This window comes from Diabrotica undecimpunctata, chromosome 8 (genome assembly GCF_040954645.1).
Source record: "Diabrotica undecimpunctata isolate CICGRU chromosome 8, icDiaUnde3, whole genome shotgun sequence".
Taxonomy (NCBI): domain Eukaryota; kingdom Metazoa; phylum Arthropoda; class Insecta; order Coleoptera; family Chrysomelidae; genus Diabrotica; species Diabrotica undecimpunctata.
This window is the reverse complement of record NC_092810.1, coordinates 8,312,039-8,336,420: the sequence shown is the minus strand read 5'-3', so window position 1 is coordinate 8,336,420 and position 24,382 is coordinate 8,312,039. Positions and strand designations below refer to the sequence as shown.

The 24,382-nt window shown below is 33.0% G+C and overlaps 1 protein-coding gene across 1 annotated transcript in view; it reads right to left on the bottom strand.

Moving 5' to 3' along the window:
* The window catches only part of LOC140448273 (very long chain fatty acid elongase F-like), a 35,197-nt gene extending 11,612 nt beyond the window's left edge, over window positions 1–23,585 (bottom strand). Inside the window, exons 1-3 of the mRNA XM_072541368.1 lie at window positions 23,453–23,585; window positions 13,548–13,735; window positions 5,392–5,511 (exon numbers count right to left, since the gene is read on the bottom strand). Of these exons, the coding sequence (XP_072397469.1) occupies window positions 5,392–5,511; window positions 13,548–13,735; window positions 23,453–23,498 (354 nt within the window). The 5' untranslated portion in view covers window positions 23,499–23,585. The remainder of the gene's footprint in view (window positions 1–5,391; window positions 5,512–13,547; window positions 13,736–23,452) is intronic.
* Window positions 23,586–24,382: the final 797 nt, after the last annotated feature.

The window sequence follows — 24,382 nt, the reverse complement described above, 5'->3', positions numbered from 1 at the left end:
CAACATTTCCACTGACTCCTAAATCAGGCGCTTTATTTGAAAAAATATGGCTTTGTTTACCAGCACATATTATAATTTTACATCTATTGCAGGTCATAGATTCAAATACTTGTGGTTGACCTACAGTTGCATTCCAGTAAAATCTCGATGATGGTAATTTCACCAATGACATAAATATTACAGTTTCTATGAATTGCTCCATTTCATTTTCAGTAATATTGGCAGGTTTGTTTATGTTATCCTGCAGAGCTTTTATGTTTGATTGTTCAACAATCATGGATATTAATTCTTTTGGAAACAAACAAGAAAAATCTGCAGGAGTTTCTAACTCAAGGATACATTGTGGTAGCTCTACAACGCCTTTAAATGCATAATTGCTTTTATTAAAATGATGCAAATGGCCTGATTCCCATAAAAAATTTTCAGGTTTCTTTTTTTGTTGACAATTCTATTTATACCAGAGCAAAAAGGTATATTTTAATCCAAATTCCTTTGTACAATATCACTATTATCAGACTGCAACTGACAACATCGAGGAATATATAGTTCAGGAAATGAAGCTCGAAAAAAGTTAAAACCTCGCAAATTTTTCGTCCTGCATGGATTGAGTTGAAATTTTAACAGAAGGTAGGTGATAGCCCAAGGATCAAAATCTATATCGAACCCAAGTGCGCTGAAGGGTTTTAGGGGTGAAAACTACCCCTATTTGTCAAAATTTATAAAATAACATATTAAACCTGAATATGGGTAAGATTTGGTTTGAATTAGTTAAATAATGATTATTTTATACTTTTGAATAGAGTTCCATCATATTTCAACCCTTAAAAAGCAACCCTTGTTAGAGATTAATGTAAAAAAGTTACTAATTCTAAAAAAATGATTTCGCCTTGGATGGATTTTGATAAAAATTTGGATTTAAGCTCAACTCACCCTCTGCTTTATAGTTTATGTCATGCCGATAAACTTTGATTGTTATTAGGGGCGAAAACTACCCCTAATTTTCAAAAATTGTAAAGTAACATTACAAATCTTAAAATGAGTGAAATTTGGTTTGGATTAGTTAAATAGTGATTTTTTTATACTTTAAAATACAATTTCATAAATTTTCAACCCTTAAAAATCAATTGTTATGAGTGCTATAGGTGAAAACAATTTTTTGCCAAAATTTTGCAATTTTTCAACTTTTGAAAATCACCCTTTACAACATTGCAGTTTTTATAAACTAATTTAATAGATATAAATTGAAAAAAGTAGAATTAAATGCAAAAAAATTTATCAACATAAAAAGGCACCATATATTCTTATACATTTACATAAATAGTTGAAAATATTTACATTTATAGGTAAAACAATTATAATATTAAAAAAAATTAATTGGTTTTTTTAACGTATTTCCTTCATTTTTAACGATAGAGTGTGTCTTCAAAAACGATTTTGTAGAGGTTTTTAAGAGCTACAAGAATCTGTGAATTAAATCTTTTTGGACCCTTTGGTTTTTAAATGGGGTGAGTTTAAAGGGCTCGAAAAAGATGGTGCTTGATCGTAAATCGATGCTTTAAACGGCTATATCTCTCCAAATATTCATTGTACAACAAATCTAAATAAAGGAAAATTTTAGTCATTAAAAAAGCTACAATTTAGTACATTTTTAGTTTTTTCATATATTCAGTATTTTCGGGGATATTTAAAAAAAGAAGGGTAAAAAATATGAAATTGTAAATTGTTTCTCGCTTTAAGCTGTACTTTTTCTAAAACTAAGCATTTTAAATGGGTCAAACTTTTTGGACGTATTAACAATACATGTACAAAGAGAATTGCAGAAGGGTGAAGATCGATTTTAATTATGAGGGTGGTTAGGGGGTTGTTTTTATCGATTTTTTCGTAAAAAAATGAGGTATTGACCTTATTTTCATCATAACTGACTCAATTTTTGAGCTAGAGTTTTTTTTTATGATATGTCTATTTATGCTCTTTAAAAAAGGTTCTATGAGTTTTCTTCCAAAAATGCATCATTTTCCCGATATTTGACTTTGAATCTTTCAAATTTGGCATTTGAAGAAAACCGCTGAACATTGATAGACCGTATTTCGGTTCCTATTATATCGCAAAAACATTTTAAAATGAATTGTATTTGTCTTTTTAAAAGCTACAAATTTGTTCTGTACAATTTTTTTGATAAAATGCACCATTTTCGAGTTATTTGCGAAAAATCGATTAAAAACGTCGATTTTTTCGTCTAAAAGTTGTTACTTTCAATCGCGAATAACTTGAAAAATATCAGTTTTACAAAAAAAATGTATGGAACATTTTTTATTTAGAATCACTTTTTTAATCGAAATCTGTAGTTAAAACGTAAAAAAAATTTTCACCCCCGAGATGGGGTGGCAACCACCCCCAAGGCTTTGGCGCACTTTGGTTTGATATAGATTTTGATCCTTAGCCTATTACCTACCGTCTGTTAAAATTTCAAGTCAATCCACGCAGGACGAAAAAATTGCGAGGTGAAATGCTTCATTTCCTGGACTAATACTCTTTATCGGAATTTAAACGTAATTCGTCTTCACTTATTTCTCCATTAAAAGGAATATACTCATTATCTGAATCCGAACCTAAATCATCCTCACTTGGGTGACCATCACCAGAAATACAGTTAAGGTATTTAGATGAGCCATAAAATTTCCCAGGATCCATTCTGAAAACAAAAGCCAAATGATAATTTTTCTAAAAACGGTGTAACTAAAATGTAATTAAATGCATTCAAAACCATTTATGGATTTTAAGGATTTATATTAATTTAGAAAGAATACATACGAAACCATATACGGTTTGATAATAAATGACATTATGAAGCTAGATAATGTGAAATTCGTTGTAGAAAAATATTTATACCAATAAAAAATAATACCTACTTTCTCCAAAAAATGTTTTCCGGCAAATATATTCACTATATACATACATAAGGTACCGTTCATTCACTACAGGTGTACAAACGAATAAGGGTATAACGATTTTTCTCTTGACTGGTAGGCAACCAGACATACGGATGCGTGGTATAATGAGTAATAGCTATGATGTAAAGTCAGTTCGCTATATTTACGTGGGTTTCGGATTAAAAATTTTATTGTAAGTACCCAGTTTTAATTACCTGCTCTTTGGGGAAATATCAACTGGTCAAATGAAATGAAAAATAATCCATAACTTTTTTTAATTAAATAATAGTGGAAAATCTTTTATATAATTGACAGTATAATAAGGAGAATTACTTCATTAATGGAGTCTAATGTGGCTAATATAAACCTAATAATAATTTTATATTACACTTCACACAGAAAATATGGTCTATGTATATTTGTTCCATGGAGAGAATTTCTAATGAAAAATAAAAAAATTTAACTTTCCAACAAAAATGAAAATCAGTCATTATCATCAAAAATATCATAATCGTCATCATCATCACTGTCATCACCATTAATTGTTATTATGATTGGACTTATTTCGTTTATTTTATTTTCACGAGTCCACCAATCTTCTATTAGTTTCTCGCACTTGAATATACAGTTGCACCACACTTCTGGAGTTACAATTGAAGTTTCCAAGTTTCCCGAACTGCGTCGTCGCTATAACCGTTAGGCCCAATATGGTTGTCATAATATTGTATTGCTATTCCCCATATATATTCGATGGGATTAAACTGGCAATGATACGGTGGCAGGCGTAAAACTTGATGACCGTAACTTTCAATAATCTGATCCACAACAAAGGTTTTTGGTTTTGCGTGGATATTTGCCAAGCGTAATAATTCTAATTTTAAAATATGTTGTGTAAATGGTATATGTTCCTTTGTCAACCATTCTTTAATTTTATTAACAGTCCAAGAATTCGTTGGACTTTTGTTTAATACTTCAGAATGGTAAGGTGCATTGTCTAAAATAATTACTCTGGGCTCACTTAAACCTGGAGGAAGTTTTTCATGTAACCATTTTACAAACATTTCTGTGTTCATATTATCGTGATAGTCACTTGATTTTGGTTTAGATGAAAATATTAAATCAGCACCTTCTATAAAATCCGATTTCCCTCCTGCATGTAAAATTATGTGTCGCTTCCCTTCTCCATCAGTATGTTTGATAGACTTTACGTTATCATCTTGCCATATTCTCTTGGTTGCACCCCTAGAAAATATCCATGTTTCGTCTAAATATATAAAATTTGCCCTTTCTTCTTTTAATTTAGAATATTTTCTTAGAAAGTTAATTCTTTTATGCACAACAGAACTTCTTTCACAAAGGGCTTTTCTGTTATCCTCCTTTTGAAATTTGAAACCCAAATTATGTATCACTTGCCATAGACTTGTTCTTCCAATTTCGTAAAATTTTCTTTTTTTTAATTCCGAGAGAATTGTATTTAAGGTCACATGTTCCTTGTTGGCTTGCATTCGATAAATGGTATAACGAATTTCAAATTTTTTTCCATCTGGAATATCTTTCGTTTTCAATGATAGGCGAGTTTTTCGGTGATCTTTGGTCGGCCGTTCATTATTGCAATTTTGTAATACTCCTCTTAGTTTGGTTTCACTAATTCCTAGAGCATCACATACGCGTTGTTGAACAGACATTACCGATTTTAAAGGACCGATATTTTCTTTTTCATCCGTAAAGTACTTATGTACACTACAAATTAGACTATCTACATCTACATGTCACTGGCAAAGAATCAATTCAACTGCAATATTGTAACAAATTTATACCTACCCTAATGTTATTTTAATGTATTTTAAAATATGACCATTAATGCAGTTTTTACCTAATTTTCTGGGAAGTCGTTTACTGCAACTGGTTATCAATGAGTCGTTAGCATAATTTTGTTAATCCGAAACCCGCGTAAATATAGCGAACCGACTATAGTCGGAATTTTCGATGGGTGGTGAATATTATGCATACTACAACACTTTAAAATTTTGAAACCATAAAAGTTTTCGTATGCGGTAGAGGGTTAAATGTTCACAATTTCAAAAAAATGCCCAAAACACTTATCGGAAAATGATAGAATAGGGTTTAAACTTGTCCCTGGTAAATATAAAAATATTGTTTTTTACTTATGTTTTTGAGCCTTTAAAATCGTAATTCTGCGTTTTTCTTAATTTTAAATTATTTATAACCCGAAAACAATCAAGTTTACAGAAATACTACAGGAGATCTATTTTGTTCAGAGTGATCCAAAAAATTTTTAAAAATTTTCCGGGTCAAAAAAATTGATAGTTACAATTTGTTACAAAAAATTGTTTAAAAAAATTTTAAAAACAACTTTGCGATACGAAGTTATCCAACTTGCAATGTGTAAAAATAAATTTAATGTAGATTTAAAAAAGTAAAACCTAAAAATGTTACTTACTGTTTCAACAATATCAAATAGTTTAAGAAAATAGTAATGTTTGCTTATATCTGCAAAATCGTCTTTGTTTCTCGCATCTATACATATCCAATTTGGATTTGTAAAATATAAATGTATGCACTAAAAAATACAAAAAAAAAAGATTATTAAAATACTCATGAAGAACTATAAAAGTGTTGCTACTATTCCTGCAGCTGGGTATCTTACGTAAAATGTTTCGCTGAATACGAATATTTAGGTCATCTATTTCAGAAAGTGGACCCGATTTTTAAATTTCGGAGATTTCTATTGACGAAACCAAAATTCAAATTTTTGCTTTAATCTGTACCTTCTAAAAATTGCAAGGCAAAACAGACGATGCTAAAAGATTGAAGAGAGATATGGAGAATCTAAAAGTTGCATTCCATAACATCTTATCTCCCCATCTAAGCAAATTCTTCTTCGCAAATTAGTTTCTAGTACTCATAAAGAGTATAATGAAATTTACCTTGCAATTCTTAGAAGGCACAGATTAAAGCAAAAATCTGAATTTTGGTTTCCTTGATAGAAATCTTTAGATTTCTAGTTTCACAATTTATTATCAGATGTCGTTATAGCGTCCATACTGTGTCACCTCGGGGGAGCAAATAAGGGTCTAACCACCTTCGGATATCCCCGGGTGCTCTGTAGAGGGCTTCGAATATACTATCGAGAGCTCCTCTACTTAAGTCCATTTTCGGGTTATGGACTTTGAAAATATTTATCTTCGGTGTCTTGCCTTGAAAAAGGCAAGATATTTCTTACATGACAATTTCTTCGTCGAAATAAAAACACCAAGTTAAGTTGAAACAATTCTCAGCCACAGAGTATGGAAAATAAATGCAGGAAGTAGAGCCCCGAGAGCACTAAGCTCTCGGAGAGCCCGTGAGGAACTGACCTGGCTGACCTGAAAATCGCCAATATTTATATGCGCTGTTCGAGCGATAAATAGGGATTTCCAGGTCAAGAGCCAATGGGAAAATTCGAGGCGGGGCGATGCGCATCGAAATGCGTACTAGTCCACAGACTATGGCATATTATTATGATGACACGAGAAGCTAATTAACCCAAGCAGTGCCGACGTTGCCAGATTTTCTTTACCTAGATTTTAGCGCGATTTTTAAATAATGGAGGCGTAATAATCCTCTTTCGGGAAACACATCGTAACCATCAAAATGAAAATTTTTTATGAAGACTTTATTCAAAACAATGATTTGTTTTGAATAAAGTCTTCCATGTTATTAACAAATGAATGAAATATTTTTGTAGTTATTTTTTAAAAGAAATAAATACTTTGAGTATTTGATTCGTTAATAGCAAGGAATACATACTTTATTTAAAACAAAACTTCACTTGTAAAAGTTTTATATTGACGGTTACGATGTTATTATTTGTTATTATAAGGAAGAGGTCAATATTTTCCTAACGTTTCTGTTTGACTCTAGAATTAATTGTACATTTTTTTATTATTTTAAAGCAACTGTTGCAAAATTTTATTAGTATATTAAATTACAACATTCGTACATAAAAACTACACATTTCTATTTAATAAATTTTAATTTTCAAGTTGCAACAAAATAAAAATTCCACATTTTAGAAAATGTTTATATATTTAATACTGATACTCATGTCGTGATGGCTATTATATAGATTTAAATATAAAACATGATTCTTCATTCTTCTTCTTCTCGTGCCACTCCTAGCGGAGATTGGAAATCATCATGACCACTGCGACTTTGTTAGCAGCGCGCCTAAAAAGTTCAATCGAACTACACCCGAACCATTCACGTAGATTACGAAGCCACGATATTTTTCTTCTTCCCACACTTCTTTTGCCCTTAATTTTGCCCTGCATGATATTTCTTAAAAGTTCGTACTTTTCACCTCTCACAATGTGCCCCAAGTATTCCATCTTTCTAGTTTTTATCTCATTTAGAATTTCGCATCTTTTGTATTTCCTTCGTAATATGCACGCAAAGAGTAATATGAATTTTAGAAGATTACCTTATATAAGCCCATATATAGTAACTGCATTTCACGAATTTTCGACTATTTTGAATTAGGGATGAAAGCTTTGACTTAAACGGTCCGCTGTGCTGAGAAAGTTAGTAGCAAATTCTCCCAACATTTCAAGCACTGTCGAAGACAAGCAAAAAGATGGTTTTAATTGATAATGTAGTTTACATTCAATTAGAGAAATATAAAATTATATTGTTTCTACATTGTAGTGATAAGTATTTACTAATAAAATAATAACAATAACACTTAAAATTTTTCTTAATGAGAAAATGAAAACATATTACAAAGTTTGTCTTTGTAGTTTTGCATATAGCCGCTTACAGGGCGCCACAAATAAAACCTTCCGACACAAATGTAACCTCAATCTTTTGTTGAAATAAATCAAGAGTTTCATTGCGATACAAGTCGTGTCTTCTTCTTCTCGTGCCACTCCTAGCGGAGATTGGAAATCATCATGGCCACTGCGACTTTGTTAGCAGCGCGCCTAAAAAGTTCAATCGAACTACACCCGAACCATTCACGTAGATTACGAAGCCACGATATTTTTCTTCTTCCCACACTTCTTTTGCCCTTAATTTTGCCCTGCATGATATTTCTTAAAAGTTCGTACTTTTCACCTCTCACAATGTGCCCCAAGTATTCCATCTTTCTAGTTTTTATCTCATTTAGAATTTCGCATCTTTTGTCTAAAGTTTGGAGTACTTGCGTGTTAGTGACGCGGTCCATCCATGATATTCTGAGAATGCGCCTATAGCACCACATCTCGAAAGCTTCGATGTTTTTTGTGGTCAACTGTTTTAGTGTCCAAGCCTCTACTCCATACAACAGGGTAGAAAAGACATAACACCGCAGCATTCGTATTCGTAACTTTATATTGATATCACGATTGCAAAAGAGTTTGCGCATTCTATTAAAGACTGATCTAGCGATTTCTATTCTACATCTAATCTCTTTTGTTTGATCAGTATCGTCTGTGATCCAAGCACCTAGATATTTATAACAGGACACACGCTCAATCGTTGTATTGTCTATTACAAGATTAGCTCTGATGTTCTTTGATTTCGTGATTACCATAAATTTAGTTTTTTTCAAATTAATTTTCAAGCCGTAACTGTTACAGTATATATTGAGACTTTGAACGAGATGTTGTAGTTCTACTAGCGTTCCCGTTAGGAGAACCGTATCGTCAGCATACCTTATATTGTTGATCGTCTCACCATTTATTATCAGACCAAGATCTTCTTCCTCGAGTGCTTGTTCACAAATAGCTTCACTATACAGATTAAATAAAAGTGGCGACAAGATGCATCCCTGCCGGACTCCTCGACGGATTTGAATTTCTTCTGTTAGCCTACCCTCAACCTTCACATTTGCTGTTTGATTCCAATATAGGTTGCATATAATTCGAATATCTCGGCTGTCTATATTTTTCTTTATTAGAATTTGTCTTAGTGGTTCTTCATTGGAATGTTATAAATTTTCTTTAATATCGCCGAGTTCTTGTCTATTAGATCTCATAAGACTGGAGTTTACTTGCACTCTCTTCTTTTTTATGGAAAAAATCTGATTTGTGAATCAATATGTATTTTTAGTTTCTAGAATTCTAAAACGACCAGAAATAAATGTTTAATACACTCGGAGAGAATTTTGTAAGTCAGAAAGAAAAAGAAAGACAATTTTTTTACCTTTGCTGTGGGACTCCGATTTTTAGCTTTGAACTTATTAGATTCTTATCTTCCTTTTTTAATTAATATGTTGTGAATCAAAAGTATGACTAACGAAATTCTTTGGTATGCTTGACCCTTTTGTAATCTAGATCTTTGTTGTATTCTTTGGGACATAACCTATAAAGAATAAATCTATGAATATTTCACTATTCAGTGAAATATTTTAACATATTTGATTTACTTCTATTACAATTAAAATAAAGTATTGCTACTGTGGTGCTATTACTTTTATTTTTAAAATGTCAGAGCAATTGTTTGTCATTTCGATTTCTCATTTCCAGTTTTCAAAGTCTGTTTTTTTTTCAAATTAAATGGCATACCTTCACATTTTATATTACCTTGCGGTGTGACTGACAAAAGACCAACACATCACCATTTGGCAACGTCGGCATCACTTGGGCGAATTAGCCTCTCGTTTCGATGACAACTGAGGCTATTGTATTATTGCTTCTTCCGACGGAGAATAAAAAAAATATTTCGAAAAAAGTAAAATGTGTATAAGCTCCTGTGTGTAACTTAATTTTGACACAATAGTATATATTTTTATGCAGTAAATACGGTATATATCAAATATTTTTTACAAAAAATAGAACATTATGCCTCTTCTTGCAAACATTTTTATTAAAGTCTAGGTACAGACAAAAAATATCTAAGTATTACTAGTAACTAAATTATTGTTATCCTCTTGGTCAGATACATCTGGTAAAATATCTCTTATACCATGTGTAGTAGGCAAATTTTTAGAGAAGTCGTGAAACGTTTGGCTTATATATTACAACAACAACTCCATTAGGTTCTTTTTATCTTTACTCGTCGAATTTAGCCAGCGAATTAGTCCAAAGCTACTTGAATCAATACCGGTTCATCAGGCAGGTTTCCGACTGAAAAGAAGCTGCGCAGATCAGGTTATTTCACTTACCACATGTATTGAGGCAGGGTTCCAGTGAAAACTTAAAACTGCAGCCGCATTCGTAGATCTAACAGCGACCTACGATAAAGTCTGGAGAGAAGGCATGATATACAAGCTCCTCCGTACAATCTCCTGTAAATCCACCGCTCGAATAATCAACAGAATGCTAGCCGACCGAACGATTCAAGTAGTCATGGGAACCGACATCAGCACTCCAAGAAAACTGAAGCATGGACTGCCTCAGTATTTTAAAGTAATTACTATTTAAATGGGAATAAGCCACAATTAAAGGTTAAAGTACGTTTATTGACGTTTCAATTTCCACTTCGGAAATCGTTCTTAATTAATAATAAATTAGAGAACGATTTCCAAAGTGGAAATTGAAACGTCAATAAACGTACTTTAACCTTTAATTATGGCTTATTTTCATTTAAATAGTAATTTCAGAAAGAACACTGAACATCCAATTCGACAACACTACACTCGCTTACAATAAAACACCAAAGTACCTTGGGGTGACTCTTGACATATCAGATGGCAGAGAAAAACAACATCAAACATCATTTCAACAAAAACACCAAGTTGGCTGGGTGGGAATGGCTTCGCGCTTTTGTGAAACGGAATAAACTTTCGCTCTGTTTGCCTCAAGCAACATTAGCTGCACGTGCTTGAGGTTTTAACAAGAAAGCAGTTTCATCATTTTTTGACATTTTTGAGCCTTTTCAAGAAAAAATGAACTTTCCACCCTCCCGTATTTTTAACGTTGACGAAACCGGGATTACAACAGTTCAAGATCGTCCATCAAAAGTGATTGCTGTCAACGGTAAAAAACAGGTCGGCACCCTAACATCTGCAAAACGAGGAGAGCTTTCTACTGCTGTAATCTGCATGAATGCCAGTGTAATATTTGTTTCTCCTATGATCATAATTCCCAGAGTTCGTATGAAGTCGCAGTTCTCAGAGGGTGCACCGCCAGGAACCTTAGTCGTTACTGATAAATCTGGTTGGATGCAGCTTAACTTGTTTGAACAATGGTTTGTGCATTCTCTTCATCACACTCAATCATCAAAAGACAACCCATCCCTCTTAATCTTGGTTGGCCACAAATCTCATACACAAAATATTGCTATTATTGACAAAGCACGTGAAAATGGAGTGACAATAATTTGCCTGCCTCCTCATACGTGCCATAGGATGCAGCCATTGGATGTTTCCTTAATGTATCCTTTAAGTACATTTTATACGAAAGAAATAGAAGTGTGGCTGAGACATCATCCAGGGCAATGTGTAACTATCTCAGAGGTGCCTCGCCTATTTGGAAAAGCTTACCTACGAGCATCTACTCCATTAAATGCCATTAATGGTTTCCAAAAAACAGGAATTTTTCCACTGAATTGTACTGTTTTTACCGAAGAGATGTTCGCTGCAGCTTTGCCTACTGATCATAAGCCAAATATTGAAGAAAACATATCCAGCCCCGAAAAAAGTCAATCCAAAAATGACCAACCTGTCGAAGAACAAGTTACTTAGAAAGACAAAATAATGAATCTTCTAAAGATTTGCTTATGGACATGCTCTCAACAAGCACTGGTTTAGGTCTATTTTCTCCGGAACAAGTTGTTCCCTATCCAAAAGCACCGCAAAAACAAATTAAGCAACAGAGTTAAAACAAAGGTAAAACTGTAATATTAACAAGCACCTCTTATATAGAAGAATTGGAAACATTTCTAGCTACCAGAAAACCAAAAGTTAATGTTAAAAATGTTAACTCAAAGACCAAGATTAAGTCACTAAAGCAGAAAACGGTAAAAAAAAATTACTTCCAAGAAGGTTAAAAACAGTGACAGTAGTACAGATGAGGAATGCTTCGATTTCAACAATAGATATTCTTCAGAGAAAAAAGGAGAAGGCTGGATACAATGCTGCAATTGTAAAAAATGGGGACATGAGGCTTGTGCAGTGATGATGATATATTTATTTGCGAATATTGCAGATATGAGTAAGTTGAGAAAAATGATCGGCATTATTATTCCTATTAATATTTAAGCAAAATGTTCGGTATTATTATTCCTATTAATATTTAAGCAAAATGTTTGGTATTATTATTTCTATTAATATGTAAGAAACATGTTCTGTATTATTATTCCTATTAATATTGGATTTTTTGGGCTTAACCCATCGTTACTTCTTTCTTTCTTCTTCAGAAGATCAATTCTTTCTAAAAGTTGTTCGTCTTGGCTTGATGAGACACTGTCCTTTAATCTATATGGGAAAACAATTTTTGCCCTGACCATGTGGTGATCTGATCCGCATACTGCTCCTCTCATAGCTCTAATATCTCTAATGAGTATTTGTGAATTTTGTTTAACTATCACGTAATCTATTATAGACTTAAAATTCCTTGTTGGTTGAAACCATGTATATTTGTGTATGTTTTTGTGACAGAAATATCCGTTAGTTATTTTGAGTCTATTAATTTCTGAGTCTTTCTCCGTTATCATTTACGACGTCTTCTCCATAAGGTCCAATTACATTGTTGTGGCGCTTGTTTCCTGTTCTTCCATTAAAATCGCCTAATAAAAATATTTCTCGGTTATTTCCAACTCTATTAATAACTTCGTTTAATTTTGCAAAGAATTCGTCTTTTGTGCTTGCATTCTCATCCTCTGAGGGGGCATAGATTGCTAGTATTGTTGTTTTTTTATGGTGTAGGGTCATATTTACTTGCAGGATATTTTCATCTATTGCAGTCCAGCTGGTAATTTTCCTTTTAAACTTTTTGTTAATAATTACGGATACTCCTCTCTTAGCTTTTTCTTCCTTTGGTACGCCGCTATACAGGTGTATGTAGTCTCCTATCATTACTGATCCAACGCCCTTCTTCTTTGTTTCAGTGAGGGTCACTATGTTGAGGCCAAGTTGTTTTACTTCTTTAAAGATCTCTTCAGTTTTACCCCTTATTCCTTGTACATTCCATGTACCTATCATCATGGTCCTTTTTCGTAGCCGTTTTCGTCTTTGTTTAGATCCGTCTATATTTCCGAGGCTTGGTTTGGGATTTTTAGCAGTAGTTTGTTTCTAGATATTAAGGAGCTAGCTCAATGATCCAACAAGTTCCCACAATTAAAAAAATTCATTAGAAATTTGTAAGCAAACTGAATTGTGCAGGAAGTAGAGAAAATATGAGAAGTATATTTCATAAACTTGGGTTTCGCTGGAAAAAAAAACACCACTAATGTGGGAGCCAGAAATCTAGACTTTACATTTATGTCAATATAGCAGCTATCCGAACGGTTAATGAAATTTTAAAATCTAATATTTGACCATTATACGTTCATGTAAATAAACATATCTATGTAAATATTTTACTTTTTAAAAAGTGTAACTCGTAAACAAGTTATGATCTGGAAACCAAACGTCAAACAAGAACTTTGTTTTGCAATATTTTAACTACATACTTATTAAATAAAAAGTATACTTACTTCATAAAGAATATAAATGTTAACTAAAATCTGGATTACGTTGTAGCCAATAACAATATTTTTAATATTATACGGCTGTCTATGTTTCATTAATTTTGGTCCAAGTACTCTAATGGAAAAAACATAAAAGAGGATAAATGAACAGAAAAAGTCTGGAGATGAAACGATATAGTCTTCATGTTTTGGATCTAAAACAATATTTGCAATATATATGTGACAGTATTCAGCAGATACGTAGCAAACATTAATTGCCTATTCAAATAAATTTATCCGTATTTAAATCCGTAATTACTGCAAAGGCTATAACGGAGTAAGATGGTAAATTCTGCAGTCTGCTGGATTTTTATTTGGGGTTAAACACTTGAAAGAACATCCTTTTAGAGATGTTCTTTCATGTGTTTTAGGCAACAACAGAAATCCCTTTAGGGCCAAATTTGTAGCTCCCTAGATGTCTCCTGGGGTCCCCTATCGCAAAAAATGTGTTTTTTCGAAAAAAAGTTTCGTCTTAGTGACCTCTTGCTTTAAAAAATGTCAAAACCCTTAGATATTTTTCAGATTTTCTGAATTAAAATTAAGTTCAGGAAAAATATTTGAATTTTTTAAAAAATTTCAAGGTTATGGAGGTAATTTTTGGCAAACTTTTGGTTAGATTTTTCATTTTCCCTCTGAAAAATTTTCAAAATTTAAAAGAACTCATTTTCTTGGTATTTTTCCTATGTTTTGATATTTTAATTACGTTAATGTAAATTGAATTACATTCAATTACTTTAACTTAATTTATAAATACGAAAAAAGTAGGTTACATAAAAAAATGGTAATTTCGAAAGAGAAATCGTAAGTACGATAAAAAATTTCTTATGAAAAACTTATTTAACCATTTATCATATCTTGGGCATGTTCTGGTCTGAAAATAGAAAACTTAGTCCCTTTAATAAAAGTAACAAAAAGAAATATATCCAAAATCGTTCTTTATTGACTTAAAGTTGATATTATGTCTTAAAACCATGGCAAAAATCATCAAAAAAGGGTTTTTCGAATCCTGAGGATTTTGCAGAGCGAAAATGGAAAATTTAACCCAGCCATTCAAAAGTAGGAAAAAAACAAACGAAAAATAACTACTTAAACATTTGCCAAAAATTACCTATATAACCTAATATTTTTTTGAAAAATTTATTTATTTTTCTGAGCTCAATTTTAATCCAAATAATCTGAAAAAAACTAGAGGAGCTTTAAACATTAAAACGTATATTTGCAAACTTTTTCAGATTTTTAAAGCAAAGGATCGCTTAGGAGAAACGTTTTTCTTAAAAACACATTTTTTTGCGATTGGGGACCACAGAAGCCACCTAGGGAGCTACAAATTTGTTTAAAGGAATTTCTAAATATGTGCTTTCAAATGCCCAATCCCCGATAACAATACAGCCGAGTGCATATTTTACCATGCTATTCCGCTGTAGCCTTTGGCAGAGTTATCTCCAAGTGTGTTCCAACGAAAATTTACACGCCCCACCCCCATGTGCTTTCAAATGCCCAATCCCAAATAACAATACAGCCGAGTGCATATTTTACCATGGTATTCCTTTGTAGGCTTTGGCAGAGTTATCTCCAAGTGTGTATCAACGAAAATTTGCACCCCCACCATCAGAAGCTCATCAGAAACCAAGGGGGACTATTGCAAGGGGGACTACTTTTCATGCAAAATTCATGCCCTCAAACGTAACCCCCTACTGCCCAGCATCAACCCACAGTTTTTTTTTTAAATAACGCATATGGTCTAGTAACACAGTATTTGAAAGGTATGTTTTTTTCTTTACACGACAGTCAATTTTGTTTTATTTACAGAATAACTTTGAAGATAATTTTGGATTTAAAACAACACTATGAATCCTAAGATTTTCTACTTGGCGAATCTGAATTCAAATCTTTACCACTGTGCTTTCTAAAAATTTGCAAAGCAGATAGATTGATAAATTAGTCGGCAAGGGAATGTAAAATATGCATTCCACATGCCGTTTATCATGCTCAAAATTGGTAGTGAATTCAGTTTCTGGTACTCCAAACAGAGTTAAGAACTAAAACATAATGACGGAATTAGATTTTTATTTTGATGCAGGGCAACCGCAAGCCGCTTATACGTTGAGGGAGCCTTGTAACTGGCTACCTACATAAGAGGGTTGGAAATCTTTGGATTCCAAGCCTTACTTCAAAGGACTTGTGAATGAATGTATCTCCATAGGTTTGGTTCTTCAGTGACCGTTGAAGGATAAGGATTCTTAATACGAGCAAAGATAGCTCCAGAGAAATAAAAGCACTTTTGAGTTAATCGATTTATAATTAAATCTTTTAAGAGTAGAAAGGCCTAACACGGCCGTAGCTTACTATACAATATCAAAAATTCTTTCTTTATAACACGTAAAAGAAAACACCAGTATGAGAAAATGCCCGATTTCGGCGGAGAGAAATATTTAATACGTGAATTGAGAGTTTTTAAATACTCGATGCCTCGATGGCGATGTGTGAACTTGAACTGATAAATCACTACTTGATGCGTGAACGTGAAGATTACTCCTATTTTATTTGGGTGTGAAAAATATTTAAGAGGGTCAGACGCCAGTCAGTCTGGTGTCACGAACAAACTTGATAAAGTGACTATTCTAGTTATTCTACACTAAGAAAAGTATAAAGAATTACATTTTTATTTTATATTTTAAAACAATATGTTCATTTCTGGAAAATACGTATTTCAACCTCTTTAGGTCTCATCAGAACGACATATGCTATTGTTCTGAATCGAAACAAAATCTATCCAGTCCTAGGACAATAATTATCGAAATAATTGTTTACAGCTGTTACAACACCATCTTATAACAACACTAGAAATCCTAATATTAATATATGTTTGGATTTAACTAATTTATTGGTTGTAATTACAAAAAAACATAAAATTTCATCAAATTGTGACCTTCCTGTGGCCTCCATACAATAATACAGTCTATTTTCAAAGCCTCTTCGTACATTTGCAAATACCTCCGATGTCAATAATCGGCATTCTGTCGCAACTCTGCAAAATCTGCATATGAGTGGCGTATATTTTGAGTTTAAGGTATCCCCACAAAAAATTCCAAAGGCGAAAGATCCGGTGATCTGACCGGCCACTCTATTGGACCCCTTCTGCTAATCCAACGCCCTGGAAAACGTTGATTGAAAAATTGTCTTACGCGTATATTATCATAATGTGTAGGTACCTCGTCCTGTTGGAAAATCAGTTCATTCTCTAAAATATTATTATTAATTTTCAATGTGTCAGTGATCAGTAGTCAATAACGTCTTCTAACAAATTTAAATAAGTTGTTCCGTTAAGATTTCATTCAAGAAATAATTTTCCAATAATGTGATTCCCTAAAATGCCAACCCACACATTTAATTTCTGTCTTAAAGAAAAAGGTGTATAACACATGCATACTACCAGTTTGTACTTACGGCTTGGAGACAGTAGCCCTCACCAAAAAATCTGCTAAAAAATTAGAAACAACGCAAAGAGCAATGGAACGAATCATGCTTGGAATATCACTAAAAGACAAGATTAGAAACACCGAGATAAGACGTAGAACGAAGATTAGGGATATTGTGGAAGAAATTACAATAATGAAATGGCGCTGGCAGGTCACGTAGCCCGATATAATGACAACAGGTGGACACGGAGAATTCTAGAATGGAGACCAGGGACGACAACAAGAAGCATGGGAAGACCTCAAAAAAGATGGGTAGATGACATAAGAACAGTGGCAGGCAAACAGTGGATTAGATTAGCGCAAGATAGAGAAAGAATGAAGCAATTGGGAGAGACCTGCATTCAGGAGTGGATGGAAAATGGTTAACAAAAGAAAAGAAAAAAGACTTCACTATTTAACATAAAAGTAGACTAGTCGAAAAAACGCGTATTGTACAATCGAAGTTGGTTGTTATTTATGATTTTACTAAATTCTTCACAAAATTAAACCCGACAATCAGGATCTTTTTCGTTAAATTGATGAAGTAATCTTTTTCTTCAACTTCTTCTTTTTATATAGACATGACTCTGTCTGTTTTTCAATGGGCCTCCAGTAAGTTGTCGTTCCACCGTTTTCGTAGTCTTCCTACTGATCGTCTTCCTATTGGGGAACCGTCTCTTGCCGTCTTTACTACTGCCTGGGGTGATTGCGAGGTGGATTGAGTAGCTCTGCGGTTACCACAGCTGGTCCCAAGCCCGGAAAAAATGTGGAGGGTGATTGGCAAGGTTATCAACCTACCAGTGGTAAAAACAAATCCTGCTCAAAGAAACAATTCGGATGAAGTAATTGTAAGGGTTAAATTTATGGGATTTTATAAGTCGATAAATACTAGATGCTGATACACCAGATGAGCGAGGCAGTTTTTTGATAGACTGTCGATTATCTATTTGTAAATGACCCAATATCACCACTTTAACTGCTTCATTTCGCACTCTACATTTTCGAAAACAATTTTAAATTGAGTATGACCACCAGGTATAAAGGTTGAAGCAAAATAGAATACAATAGTTTTGAGGGTTATTAATCCCTAAATTTATTTGCCAGTGTCGGAGTGATGGAGATTAACAGGTACTAATGAATTTGCAAGAAATGTAAGATGTTTATTTTATTGGTTATATATAAAATAATTTGTGGCCGTAACAGGGGCCGATTTGTAAAAAAATTAATATTATTTTAATCAAATTCCATTTCAGATTCACTGCTTTCTTCAGAATCTAAGGAATCTTCAACTCCAATGTTAATTATTACCGGTTCCAGCATTGCATCAGTCATATTATCCAAATTCCACATTTTATTTTCTTCCTTGTGAGCATGACTTACAGCATTTTTCCAATTTTCTGGAGTTACTTTTGATAAGGAATGTTCTAATAATTGTTGTAAGTCTTCTAATTTAAAAGTTTTGTTGTTGCGTCCGACTTCACCCTTTACTTGAATCCATATATTTTCTATCGGATTCAGATGACAGTGGTATGGGGGTAAACGTTAAATAATTACATCACGGTTTAATGCCATTTCATCAATTATATATTTTTTATAAGCTGCTTTATGTTGCCTTACAATAGGTAATAATTCCTTTTTTGTCGAATTCTCCTTGTACTCAATTACGTGTTTATCCAACCATTCGATTATCTCTCCTTTTTTCCATGCTGTTGTTCGCAATTTTTCTGCTAGTCTTGAATGGTAACTAGCATTATCCATGACTATGACAGAGTTTTTTGGAATTAAATCCAACATTTGCTCAAAATATTCTTTAAAAACGGCAGTAGTCATTTCCTCGTGGTAATCTTTGGTTGATTTTGAGGCAAAACTTAATAATCCACCATTGACAAAACCGTATTCGTTTCCAATATGGGTTAATTATTATGAGTCTGCGTCCTTTTCCGACGGGAATATTGTTTATTCCAGTAGATACACCTTCGATGAATGCCTGACGGGAACTTTTCACATTTGTATCAACCCATAGATATGGTACAGTATGACCTTTATTTAGCCAAGTCTTGTCCAAATAAAAAATTGTTTTCCCTTCTTCTCGGTACTTTTTAATAGTTCTTAGATAATCTCGTCTCCAACATACAATGTAATCTTTTTCAGTTAAAACGGATTTTCTTCTATTCTTTTGCCAACGAAATCCCATCTCTTTCATAGTCCCCATAATTTCTTGTTGCTTATGATTGGTAACTCTTCGTTTTCTCTTATTAATGTTTGGATTTTGTCCAATGTTGGAAATTCTTTGTTAAAAAAAAAAGAGTGGACGCTGCGTCTTATCATTTTTTTATGTATTTCTTCAATTTCCAAGAGTTTCCTCCCTCCACTCTTCTTGGGAGATGAAACAGTTCCTCCTTTTCTTTCTTTTAGGAATCTATAAATTGTTGCTTCTCCAACCCCTGTCATATTTGAACACACGTTAACGATTTCACAAACATTACTTAAAGGGCGTTGATGTACAAGTGCATCGTGTACATTTAATATTATATTTTTCTCTCTTAGACTGAACGCACCTTTAAAACTACACTTAACCGGGATAAAACCTGTTGTCGACGTCATTTTTAAATACAAATAACAAAATATCGACACCAAAAACGTAGGTAGGTAAGACATGAACAATGTACATCTACAAACTAAATGGAAGATGCAAACAATTTCTAATTTATATTATTGGCATAAGCTGTAATGTGGCATAAAAACTACTTAAACTATCATTAGTGAAGCCTTATCAGTAATTCCAGGTAGTCGTTCAAAGAAGGTATTCTTTTTGTGTCAGGCGATAACTTGTATAGAAAACAATAATCACCTTTAAATTACTGTTTACATTAATTTATTTCGTGAAACATTGAATTCTCTCGTTAATCACCCTTTATAATTAACAATAATCGTGTGGCATATATACCGACGTTTTTTACGCACAAAAAAGGTATAGTGAAATTAGTGGACACTTATTTTACAGAAGATTTTTTAAAAGATACTGAATTGTTGACGGCATCTTAAAATATTAATTTTTTTTATTTATTTCAAAACAAGTATAGGGTGACGCCTATGGTTTTTTGACCTGTTGAGGATTTGCATACATAATGTGCTATCAATATGATGAAAAAGGACTATGGCACACTGATTATTTTTATAGTATAGCCTAACTAATTCTATTTTTTCTTCACTGGAAAATCCCTTTATTTTTGAAAGCCTTTACAAGAAAATCTCTGATTAATCAGTCGTTGACAAATCTTAAATCAAAGTATGCTGGGTAACATTTAAGACAATTAGGATTCATTACTCTTTAAAAAAAATCGTATGAAAAAGTTATATTTTTACAAAAAAAAAATTATTCTCAACATAGTGACGTGTTAATATCGATTTGCAGGTTGATTAAATATATTGTATTATAGGTCACTAAGAACCAGAACATTTAATTAGTTAATTTGGTGAAATATTATGTTTTTCTTGGTACTACTGATATTCAACCAATAAAATATTTAATTCCAAAATTACCTTCAAAAGTATCATGGAAATTAAAAAAAATAGAGTGTCGTATAGAGAAAAAAATTACCTTTCAAACGATGTGTCACTCGACTACACTTGCTTTAAAAAAAACCTCAGGTTGATGCGGGGCAGTAGGGGTGTTACATTTGAGGGCATGAATTTTGCAATAAAAATTCGTCCCTCTTCCAATACAAATCGACATCTTTTCTTAAATTTAAAAGAAACTCTTGGGTTCTGAGTTTCTACTACTACTACTACTAAGGATTCACAGACAGTTTTCACTGTCTTCCTTCACTCAACCGTTTTCTCCAATTTTCCCTGTCATTCCAGTCTCCATCTCGCAGGGTTCTTTTCTCCATAGCCTCGTCGATTTCATCTCTGAATGACCTTCGGGGTCTTCCTCTCTTTCTTCTTCCAATCGGGCTCCATTCTGTGATTTTGTTTATCCAGCGTCCTCTGTCCGCTCTTCTGACGTGGCCGTACCAGGATAGTCTCTTCTCCTCTATATAGTCGATTATGTCTGATTGCACTCCCATTCTCCGCTTAATCTCTGCGTTTTCAATTCTGTCTCTTTTTGTAAGTCTACAGCTTCTCCTCAGGAACTCCATTTCTACTGCTCTTATTCTACCTCTATTTCTCTTGTTTATTTTCCAGTTTTCGGACCCATAGGTCAGGATACTTCTTGTCAGGGTATTATATATTCTCTTTTTTGTCTTTATCGTAATGTTCTTATCCCACAACACCGAGTTTATTTGTCTTATACAGTTTCTTGTTTGTCTCAGTCTGTTGTTTATATCTTCTTCTGTTGTTCCCTGGTTCGATATTATGGTTCCTAAATACTTGAATTTATCTGTTCCATTTATTTGTCTTCCCTCGTCTATCTCTAGGTTTCTCATATCCTTGTTTTCTGTTGTTAGGTATTCGGTTTTCTCTAAGTTTATTTCCATTCCGTTGTTTTTATATTCTTCTTCTAGTTTTCTGAGCATAAAGCTGAGATCTTCTTCATCTTGTGCGATGACTACTTGATCGTCGGCAAAACTTAAGGTGTATAGGTATTCGTCTCTTACTGGTATGCCCATTCCTTCGCACTTTCTCCTCCATGGTTTGAGTGACTTTTCCAAGAATATTTTAAACAGAGTAGGGGACGTAGCACAGCCTTGTAGAAGTCCTTTTGTCGTCTTAAATGGATTGTAGGCTTTATTTCCACATTTAATAGCTACTTTGTTTTCTTTGTATAGTGCTTTAACTGCTTTTATTAGTGTTTGTCGGATTCCGAGATCATTCATTGCTTCCCATAATTTGACTCTAGGTATTGAGTCATATGCTTTCTTTAGATCAACAAAGGCCAGATGGACCGGTCTACCTTTTGCCATTTTCTTCTCTATCAGTTGTTCTAATGTGTACGTATGATCTAGGCATGATTTTCCTACTGTGAACCCTGCTTGGTCTTCTCCAATTTTTCCTATTATTTCAGTTTCTAGTTTTTCCTTAATAATTTTCCCGTAAAGTCTACCTACCGACGATATTATACTAATTCCTCTATAGTTTTCACATTTTTTCCTGTTTCCTTTCTTATGTATGGATGTGATGTATGCTTGTGTCCATTCCGCAGGTATTTCTTCTCCATTTAGTCCTCTTTCGAATATTCTATGTAGCATGCGGAATAACTTTTTCGTTCCGTTTTTAATTAGTTCGTTTGGTATTCCTCCGGGTCCTTTGGCTTTTTTGTTCTTAAATGTCTTGATTGCTCTCTTAACTTCTGCCAGGCTTATTTCTATCTGGTCGTATGCCCCATTTCCTGCATGTTCTATATTCTCTTCCTGAAATTGGGGACGGGTTTCTGTAAGTAGTTCTACGTAGTATTCTTGCCACTCATTTTCACTAATTTCGCCGATCTGGGTTTTCTCTGTCTTATTTCGTTGAAGTGCTTTTAATATTCGCCATGATTCTGAATTTCTCGTTCCTCCGATATGTCGTTCTATCTCTGTGCATGCTTGTTCCCATCGTTCGTTCTTTTCATTTGTTACTCTTTTCTTTACCTCTCTGTTTTTCGCTCTATATAGGTCTAACTCTTCCTGTTTTTTGGTGTTTAGGTATTTTATGTGTAGTTTTTTCTTTTCTTTTATGCATTTCAATGTGTCTTCCCTTAATTTGATATTCTGATGGGTGTTCCTTTGGTCGTCTTCTCCAAGAGCTTCTAAGGCCGCTGAAATCAGGCAGGTTTTTATGTGTTCATACATTTCATCTAACGTGTCATATCTGAATTCTTCTAGTTTTTGGTCTAGTCTTCTTTTGTATAAATCTTTTATTGATTCTTTTTGAATAGATGTAATTTGAGCCTCTTTTCGTTTATTGTCGTTCCCGTTGTAACAATCGATGTATGTTTTTGTTTTGTCCAGATATAGGGGAATTCCATCCATGCCACCACAAGTTTGTGATCTGAGTTTCTAGGGAATTAAATTTTCGTTGGAACACACTGTATATAAATGTAGTAAACTCAAATATAAGTTTCAATATACAAATATAAAAATCGATAAAAATCTATTCTAAAGTAATTACTATTTAAATGGAAATAAGCCACAATTAAAGGTTAAAGTACGTTTATTGACGTTTCAATTTCCACTTCGGAAATCGTTCTCAAAATATTGGTGAATTTTTCACCAAGTAACAAAAAACAAAATTTGCTTAATTTACTGATGTTTGTATTTTGAGAACGATTTCCGAAGTGGAAATTGAAACGTCAATAAACGTACTTTAACCTTTAATTGTGGCTTATTCCCGTTTCAATAGTAATTACTTTAACATGCCACAAGAAAATAGCTTCAGAACAATATCTATTCTAAGAAAATATTTTAAACCAAAATGATAAAAACAGCTTACCAATATTACTAGTAAAATCATTTAAAATGTCTGTTAAAATCGCCATTCTTAGACAAAGAAATCACAATCCTAATTCATCCATAAACTTTTTAAGAATAAAATTATATACGCATACAAAGAGTTGAGTTTTCCCTATTCATAAATAGATAATTTTATGTAAGTTTATATTGAAGTGCATTTTACATTCAAATTCATTTTTTTATTTGCATAATTAAATGATTGTTAATTGTTATGCTTTCCGTTCCAGATAACTAGTAATTTTAACCAATTCCTGCAAATGACTTTGATGTTTGTGTTTAATTTAATTTTTGTTTGTTGTAAAATAGAAAAGGTATTTATTAAACCTTTTTTAAAATAATATTTTTCTACTTTTAAGATGTCACAATAGAAATGCTAATAATGCAAGACATTTTTTGTGCTCTTGAAGATAAGATAATACGACGAATAGGAGTTGAAGACACAAAAACAAAAGATGTGGAGAGAAAGCAACTGATATAGTACGGGCGTGGCCATGGGATTGAAAACTATCTCCCAAAAAAGATTATGGAATGGTTTCTGACAAACCGCAAATGATGAGCAAAATCTCAAAAATCCTGGAGAGAAGTAACTAAGACAACGAGCACAAGATACCTTAAAGAGAGCCAATGTAATGTACAAAGTAGGTATCGTATAACGTCGCAAGAAACCAATTAGATATATAGGGTGAGTTTATGTGGAATTCTACAAGGTGATTAATAACTACGTGATGTAGCAAACACACAATTTTTTAAAGAGGACACCCTATATATTTTTTTAAATTTGTATTCTTCTAATTATTCTTGTTCTTATAGTATTGAGTTTTCCATTACTTTACAGAGTATTTAACAAGGTATGACCATTTTTTTTTTCAAAATCCCGATCAAATCAACAGCATGTATATAAAGAAATAAT